The 9249-nt window shown below is 38.2% G+C and overlaps 2 protein-coding genes across 2 annotated transcripts; one reads left to right on the top strand and one right to left on the bottom strand.

Moving 5' to 3' along the window:
• Positions 1 to 3: 3 nt before the first annotated feature.
• Positions 4 to 1542, top strand: LOC108670664 (integumentary mucin C.1-like; the record flags this gene model as incomplete). Its single annotated transcript, XM_018158149.1, has 3 exons — positions 4 to 326; positions 955 to 1009; positions 1342 to 1542. Coding segments are annotated over 3 exons (579 nt in total), but the record flags the coding sequence as incomplete, so codon positions are not given.
• Positions 1543 to 2843: 1301 nt separating this feature from the next.
• Positions 2844 to 8402, bottom strand: LOC108670668 (peptidyl-prolyl cis-trans isomerase sig-7). Its single transcript, XM_047884621.1, has 5 exons — positions 8215 to 8402; positions 7755 to 7871; positions 6601 to 6631; positions 5485 to 5517; positions 2844 to 5216 (listed from the first exon to the last, which is right to left on the bottom strand). Exons 1-5 carry the CDS (start codon positions 8282 to 8284, stop codon positions 3281 to 3283), a joined length of 2187 nt encoding a protein of 728 aa, XP_047740577.1. The 5' UTR covers positions 8285 to 8402; the 3' UTR covers positions 2844 to 3280.
• Positions 8403 to 9249: the final 847 nt, after the last annotated feature.

Genomic DNA, 9249 nt, shown 5'->3' with positions numbered 1-9249 from the left:
ACTACTCCATCACCTACCACAGCTACGCCGACCACTCCAACACCTACCACAGCCACTCCGACCACTCCAGCACCTACTACAGCCGAAACGACCACTCCAGCACCTACCACAACCACTACCCCCAAGTCAACCACTACCACAACTCCCAAGACAACTACAACCCCCAAGCCAACCACTACCACAACTCCCAAGGCAACCACAACCAACACTTCTGAAAGAGACACGCCTCAAGCATCATCTGTAGACACCGAGTTGCCCCCATCACGCCAGCCTGCCAGAGGCCCTCGCACGCGCTTCAGAGCCTCTCCTGCCGCTCCCACTACCAAGTGAGAACATAAGACTCCGCCCCTCTGAAACTAATCGAACAGTTTCATACAAATTCCAATGAAATAATTTTAATGAACCGTAAGATGTCTAAGCTCGAATCTTGAATACTATGATCTGTCCAGTTTTCTTCGATAATTTTTTCATATCTTACTCTTCCTGTTTAACTTAAGAGTTTAATTATGCTATGCTATGCTTGTTCTGCTAACCAATCTTTTCCCCGTTCTTTTTAAAGTTAGCCGCATTAACTGGGACTACTCTCCCATTGTAACCTAACTCCCATTTTAAACCTGAATTGTCCGCTAAACCCCGTTTATAAATGCTTAATTTAAACAAAATTATAGATATGTTTCCCGAGTAAGACGTTGTTGTTTGTAGTACAGTATTCTTCCGACTTTCTGTTTTATTCACCACTATTTTCAAATTTCATATTTTAATGTCAGTTAACTATAGTACCTTGAAATGTGTGATTATGTCGCAGACGCCACAGTCGAAAATAAAATATTAGCTTTAAAAAGACTCGGACATTGAACTTTTTTTATTGTTATAGCTTTAGATTAAATATGCATAACGTTTTTAATATTACGTGTTTCAGTGCGAAATATCTTACAAATTTGTTCTCTCATCCAGAGCCGTGACTGTGCCCACGACGACCCCTTCCACTTCCCCGGCCCCCAGCAAGTGGGTGCCTCTGAACTTTTGAAATCGATGACCTTCGGAAGTAGACAAAAGAATGTAGTTTATTGCCAATTTATGTTTCATTTTGGAAAAGTGAAGCGACTTTCTGACAAGACGATACATTTTCATGGTATTTTTTCAGCTTACATTATTTCGGAAATTCAGGACAGATACAAACATTATTGAGTGAAAGTTAATGGATTTGTGTGTTATAGTGAAAGAATAGCAACTGAAAATAATTTTCCTCCCGAAACATAGGCTACCTTCGTTTCATGCGCTGTGACTGTGGAGTAGCTGCAGGCTCGGAATTTTCAATTTGTCCATCCCTTGTCGGTGCAGGTGGTGATCACGCAAGTGGGTCGGCTGGAGGATACACCAGAAGAAGAAGTGCGTCGTATCCTAGCAGGACTTGGAGGCAGAAGACGAGGTCTTGCAAGACCTCCTTCAGGCCGATCAACCACCACAACCACCAGCACGCAGCCCGCTCCGATTGCTGACTTCAACTACGACGACTATTATTACGATGCTGAACAAGCCTAGCCTGTGATGTCTTTGACACACACCATAAAGGCCCAAGTGATAAGTGATCAAACACATGCGCGTCTAAGCAAAGCTCAGAATTCGATAGGTACTTGAGTCATATATATTATCATGTATCCATATTATATGCCCGACCTATCAAGTCGATTTTCAAACAAGCCGAGAACTGGAGAGAACACAGCGTTCAACTTAACGAATTTTTGAAATAATTTCCGAACGTTTGCATGAGAGCATAATTCATGAAGTAGGAAATTGTAAACTATAGGTTGCTCTCATGCCAAGTCCCGGCTGTTTGAAAGTGATAAATTTGTCTGATATTCAGAAATTTTCTGTCATTTGCCAATTACTCTCGCTGAGCACCAATAATGTATTACAATATTAGCACGTGGGTTGAGAAATCTCATGCAGAACGCCGTTGGGAAAAAAGGCGTCATTTATCTTTCAATTTAGATTTTAAGTTCTTACTATCATCAACGTCCATACTTGCTAACGTTACATTTGTAATATTTGCTTTTAGCCGTTTCATTCCGCTGTTAGATTTTGTCCAGTTCCTTATCACAATTGTAGTCGCCAGAAAAATAATTTGTACCTCAAAAGAGTTTCCCAACAATGCTGCATCTCCTTCACGTAGGAGGCTGCTATCCAAGGGCATTTATCAAACAGTTAATATATCTGTAATTACTTATGAATGGCTTTGCTGAATTATACCAATATGTACATAAACTTGAATTTATGTTAAAAATGAACGCATAATCCATGCACATGCTTTATCATAACTCTCAGGATGATCATCTTTTTAATGTAATTCTTTTGAACGACTCTCAAGGCTACTTACCCTGTCATCAAGGAACTTGTCATATTGCAAATAAGATAATGGGCAGGTAATGGATTCGTTAGAAACACATACATCATTGCGTGGCAGGTCACTTCGTTAAATATATCTGCCGCATGCACATCATCGTTCAAAATCTCTCAGAATGATGATGGAGCCATTATAAACGAAAAGTAATTGCATGCTGAAAATCGAAGCTTAATATCTACTTGCAGAAGGCAAAGTACTCCTCTAGGGATAAAAAAGTCCCATTCTCAAGCTGTCCTACCCACTTGAATGTTATTTGCCTTGAGTCACAAAAGAGTTATTCAGACAAGGTACCGTACTCGATTGAACTGATGTCAAGTGTTTAAACCAGAAATCAGCAGAAACGTCTGAAAAATGGATATTTAGTTATGTTAAGTAACATAATTGTATTAAATCTGCATATAACTTTGTACTTTGTACGAGGAATAAGTAAACGTCGGAAGAAATTTGATTTGGTGGTTTTAATCCTATATTTAAATAGCAAATTATGTGTGAAAAACCACAGTACTGTCATTTTTTTATGGTATCCTCACTCGGGACGAGCGCACAATTTCCGGACTGAGCTAAGCTGCATCACTCGCAAGCATCGACTGCAATACGGAAGTGGACCATATATGAATAATTCAACCGCCGGTAAAAAGTTGGGATTGCAAGGGCTTTGTGATTATTTGATCAGGCAAGACCATTTGATGCAACTAAATATGCATATCAGCGATATGTTGACTCAGAGCCAGCAAGAATAATTGTTCATTGAAAATTTAAATTACACGTTTGTTTGCGGGTGTGATCCACGTTGATGAATGCGCACAAGCATTGGAATTCAAAATCAAATATTTACCTCATTAGATAATTCTAAGACGTGCGCTAATAAATATAAAATCATGAATGTTTGACTTTCTTTGATTTCTTTTTCTTCCGTCTTTTTACTTCTTCTGAATCCGAGGAAGAATCTGAAGACGACTCACTAGAAGAAGATGCACTTGATGACGATACTTTTCTATTTCTTTTCTTTGTTTTCTTTTTAGATTTTTCTTTACGTCGCTTATTTTTCTTATGGGAAGATTCCTTTTCATCTGAAGAGGATGAAGAACTACTCAGTTTCCTTTTCTTCTTAATCTTCTTGGATTTGTTTTCCTGTGCTGCCTCGCTGTCGTCGCGGTGCTTGGTTTTGTTCTTGATGCGTGCGCCGCTGCCGAGGTCAGCGCGCAGCCGCTGCATGAGCTCGCGACGCTCGGTCGTCTGGTCGTCGCGATCTGACGAGGGCGAATCTCGTGGGCCGCGACGAAAAGATTCAAGCTCAAAATCCCGACTTATTCCTGTGTTAAGCTCGTGTCTTTTATTGTTCGTGTGACGTCTGATTCTATCCGTTTCTGTTCTGTCTGTATTCGTATCTTCTCGGATTGCGTCCGACTTGTGCCGGTCGATGCCATTGTCGATCTCATCAGAGTCTCTTCCTCTGTGCCTATGATACTTATTTTTGTCAGGATCATACCTATCTCTGTCTCCCTCATGCGTCCTGCATTTGTCTCCCTCACGCACCCCGCCTCTGTCCAACTCGTTCCTGCCTCTGTCCAATTCGTGCCTGCCTCTGTCCAATTCGTGCCTGCCTCTGTCCAATTCGTGCCGGCCTCTGTCCAATTCGTGCCTGCCTCTGTCCAATTCGTGCCTGCCTCTATCCCGCACATTCCTGTCACGGTTCATCTCATGATAGTTCGAACCTCCTCTCGCCTCATACTCGTCTCTGTGCTTCTCATTTCTGCTTCTGTCTCTGCCGTGGTTTGTCTCGTGTCTATAACTGTCCATATTGTTTCTGCTGCTGTCCATATCGCGATGTTCACGACGGCTGTGGTCACTGATGCGATCATCAACAGGCCTCCGCCCAGGAGACGCGTTACCGCCCGAGTGAGGTCTTCGCATCGAGTCACCGTTGCTCAATCGCTGATGGTTGTGCTCTTCTTTGTATTTCTGGGCGTAAGCCGCCGTGTCGATAAAACGACTGGACGGTTTCTCCTTTTTGGGTTTAGGTTTGTGAGAAAACGCTCCATGTTGGTCGGGCAAACGTCTGCCTTTATCATCAAAATGCAGAACGTTGCGGCCTTTGCCTTGCCACTTGACCTTAGACACGGACTGACTGAAGTCAACATGTATCCTCCGATCGTCAATGACGACATTGTCCATCTTAAAATAGGCGTCTTCACAGGATTTCTTGTTGTCAAACTCAATGAATGCGTATTGAAGAGACTTGCCAGTTATTCTGTCTCTGATAACTTCCGTGCAGTTAATTTTTCCGAACCTACTGAAGATGATCTCAAGATCTTCAGAAGTGGTGACGGGGTTCAGTTTACACACAAACAAGACATTCTCTGGAGGAGCCATGTCGGCATCTGGCAAATCTCCTACCATTTCAAGGATGGTAGCTCGGGCTTTGGCTTCCTTTTCGGCTATTTCCTCCTCAATTTCCTTGATATCCTTATCCTTTGAGGCTTCAATGTCCTCATCTGCGCCGATGTAATCAGACGCCAACATCTCTGCTGTAGGTGGTGGCGAGGAATCAGGGAACTCAAGATCATCAGGGTCAGGGAATGGATCGTCCAGAATCACGGTGTGTGTGATGCGAATGTCTTGGTAAGGGCGGTTCTTCTCGTCCGTTAACACATCATTGAGCTTAGCGATGACGTCCAAACCCTCAGTGACCCGCCCAAACACGAGATGTTCTTCATCCAAAGCCTCGAGCTGCTCTCCCAGCGTCACGAAAAACTGTGACCCGTACCTGCTCAATGAGGGCAGATGAAGAGACGTTGATGTAAAATGGAAGCTGGAAACCCATTTACTCTCCAGCATGCCAGTGTCATTGGAAAAAAATAACATCAAAATTTAAAGCTAAAGTAGATGATAGAAAAATAATTGTAATCTCTAGTCTAGTCTTTTCTGGTGTTAAACCATGACATTTAAATGGAGCAGGAAAGTGGTGTGGGTATAATTACGTTTCATATTTCTGTTGAGTGGAGGTCAGTCGCAATGTGATCATGATATTGGCACAACACTGAACACTAAAGCTTTGTAGCAGTAACATTACACAAGACTGGCAAATTGGTATCTTCTGGAAATTAAACTGAGTCTGGCAAGTAGCATGTAGTCGTTACGTCATCAAAATAATGGTATCAACAATTTAGGTATAAAACATACCACCTACAATTGAGATACTCATCAATTTCAGCTACTCTTCAATTTTGGAAGTGAATTTATTTCAAAACAGTTCTACCAGTTGGCTGAACTAACACATTTTTTTGCTATTACAAATCAGCTGCGTCAACAAATTACGAGAAGTAGAAGACAAATTCACAAGTTATGCATCAGAAAGATAACTTCAGTGAATAGCACATGCGTTTTATTGTTCATGTGTATGAAATCTGAACTTCAAGTTTCAGCACTACTATACTTTAAGATCATTCGCTTGATTACAAGCACTCAGTGATTTATATAGCTGCATGAATTATTTTATATTAGGAGCATGGTAATTTTATGGACCCATAACTAAAAAGTATTAATTTTTTTTTGTGAACCAGACATTCCATTAGGGTCAGTGGCAGATTCATTGTAAAATAAAACAAATAAAAAAACTTTAAAAAAATACGTTTTCTTAACGGACAAAAAAGAAAAACATTTAGGTACTTTTACATAACATTTAAGTTATGTAAAATGTCATGTAATGTTATGTAGGAGTACCTACCTAAATGTTTTTCTTTTTTGTCCGTTAAGAAAAGGTGGTTTCAAAGTTTTTTTTTATTAGTTTTATTTCACTATTTTTAGTTTTGTAAAAACCAGAAAAACGTGGTTTTTAAAAATATTTTTCATATTTATTCATTTTCTACTTTTTAGTCAGCAATTTTAGCAATTCAAATAACTTTCCATGGTTAGCAAGTGTGGATGTTCGAGACAAAACTCAATTCCAAACCGTGAATTTTTATTTTTTTTTTCTTAAAAAAATTTAAATTATCATTTCTGATGATCAAATCTTGAATTGTTAGACAGCATTAGCATGCAAGCCAAATTTAAAGTTTCTAGGATGTTCAGAAGAGCTTTAAATTAAGGTCTGAATTTTTGATGACAGACACACAAAACGAAGCTAAGAAAAACGTGGTAATAATAATAATAATAAGGCATTCCTATTCCGTATTAAATCTAAGGTTTATTTATATTCCCCGAACATCTTGCTGAAGATTGATGAGCCTGTACAAAAAACAGGTGCTGTAATACCTCAATAAGGGAGGGAGTAGCATTGCTTACTTTGTCACTGTGAGTGTGCATGGCAACATGGACTTTAAAAAGTCCACTGTGACTTTGTTTTCAGCACATGTGGCTACAAATCGCAACACTCATCATCAGGGCTTCATATACAAATAGTAACTTGGATCAGAAATGTTTAGACCTCTGAATTAAAAAAAATTTAAATTCTTTAAAAAATACCAATCAAAGCTGGACATGGAAGCACCTCTGAATTAAAAAAAAATTAAATTCTTTAAAAAATACCAATCAAAGCTGGACATGGAAGCAACATGTAAATTGAATCTAAAGTTGGCAAAAAAGTTCAAAGTATTAAAAAGTGTGTCATTAGCAAATAAAATGACTCAAGGACACAACATTGCAAAGAAAAGCAGCAGCTAAATTGGGTACAATTGATACAGAAGCACTCAAAATAAAGAGCTTGGCAGATGGATATCAGATCACAAGGTTTGAAACACAAAAACATCTTATATAATGAGCAGCATCAAATTAAAATGAAAAAATAAAATTAAGGGCAATGATAATAAAATCAAACGAGTGTAGTACATTAAATGCTGAAATCCAATAATGCCAGCCATTTATAGGTAATATCAACTGATGTTCAGGCAGAGCATCTTACATTCTTAAAGAGCTCAACTCTTGACATTGTGATAATCGTTTTTTGTATGGATTGATATTGATATAAGATTGATATCTACCTACATTGTTCTCCAAGATGCTAAAGAAACCTATCAATTATGACAAGCCCTAAAACAAGTTTGAAAAACTAAGTTTTATTTCTTTTTTAGTTTAGTGCTTTTATAAAAAAAAAACTTCTTTTCCATCAGTCCATGTTTATCACAGGCAATAAATTTTTTCCAGAGCTTCCATATTTCATTATTCCAAGAAGCACTTGAATGATATGATAGATTATAAATTTCAAGAAAATAACACATTAGTCATGAATGAAATATTTTTACTGTTGTGATATGGAATGCACTTTCTTAAAATTATTTCCACTCTCTATCATAGAAAATACACTAAAAAGCAAGTACAACACAAATTCCAGCTTGTGGGCTTTGGAACAAACCTCCACGGCCAGTGCCGCTGGGGTCGCCAGTCTGAGCCACAAAGTTCCTCTCAACGCTGTACAGCAGGTTCAGGTTGTAGTACTTCTGCTTGCACAGCTTCAGGAAGTTCAGGCAAGCTGCAAGGGCGAGTCAAATATTAACATGAAAATTACCATAAAATCTTAATCCATAAATACAACCTTTCATACCTGTAATTAAGTGATTAGATTAAAAAACATGTTTCACAATGTACACATAGGAATACATTCACTGTATTAGTAGCTTCTGAACTACAGGACTAAATGCTCATTGGAGCAGGTTTATTGCAAGTGTTATTTTTTTCAAATAAAAAAGGAAGTCAACCTTCAAACTTTTAAGTAAAATTATGAGCAATAGAGCTTGCCAGTGCCTCTGACACATAAGTTATTATATAACTCAATGGTATAAGAAATTCATCAATACTTTGAAACCCATACTTACTTCTAGGGCGTTCCTCAGTATAGAGGTCAACTGTGAAGTCTCCAATGGTGGTCTCCACTACAACTGACATCTTGTAGATAAAATATTTGTTGTTTTCTCAGTAAAGTGACACCGTGAGTCCCTGACACTGAATTAAATCATTTCCTGATTTCTAATTAAGATATGGGATTTAAAACTTCTAATCAAACCTGTAATGAAGAAATGGAGAAATTATAAAATGCAGTGAACTTTGGCAATAAATACCAACATGTGGATGCTATAAAGCTTTGAGCCTGTCACCTGAGGTATATACATCCTCAATCATCACTCACCAGACAAAACTCAGGTTCCTAATTTTTAGATACTTTCCAAGTTAAAATTTGCACCCTACTACTAATCAATAAGATAATGATAATTAAAAAAAAACATATCAGCTTGCAACTACTAACAATAGAGTTTGAATGGACAATTTGAAATTTGAATGAAGAATAATAGAGTTTTTAATAATGGACCTATAATAATATATTGTATTATTACAAAAATACATTTTCAGCAATTATTCCATCTGTCTGTCTTCAATTGAAGAGTGAAGCATAAACATTTAGCTTCCAACTTCTTAAGCATATAAACATGTTTTTAAGCATGTTAAACATGTTTTCATGTTAAGCATATAAACATGGGGTAATGGGTATTGTCAGCAAGGTCAGCAGTTGTCTACAGCAGGTTAAAGGAGCAGGGCAACTGGCTAGAGCTTTCCTGTTATTTTAAGTTTATTTTTTCCCCACCAGATCAATTACCTCCAAATTACTTTTTAACAGTTCTAAGCCAGAAGTGCAATTAGGTTGCTAGATTCCAAATTTATTTTGGAGCTGCAAATTTACCTCTGAACTGCAATATTTCATTTATACGTATGAAAATTCTAAGTCAGGAAGCACTCAGCATCAGCAGTAGCCAGTACTCAGTAGCCAGTTATCAGTATAAAACTATTTTGTTCCATAACTTACTGCTTTCACTCTTTCAAATTTTTGTCAAGTGTCAACATGCCAGTGCCACTTG

The sequence above is a fragment of the Hyalella azteca genome, unplaced genomic scaffold (genome assembly GCF_000764305.2).
Source record: "Hyalella azteca isolate HAZT.00-mixed unplaced genomic scaffold, Hazt_2.0.2 contig15752, whole genome shotgun sequence".
NCBI classification, from domain to species: Eukaryota; Metazoa; Arthropoda; class Malacostraca; order Amphipoda; family Hyalellidae; genus Hyalella; species Hyalella azteca.
This window is presented reverse-complemented; position numbering and strand designations above follow the sequence as displayed.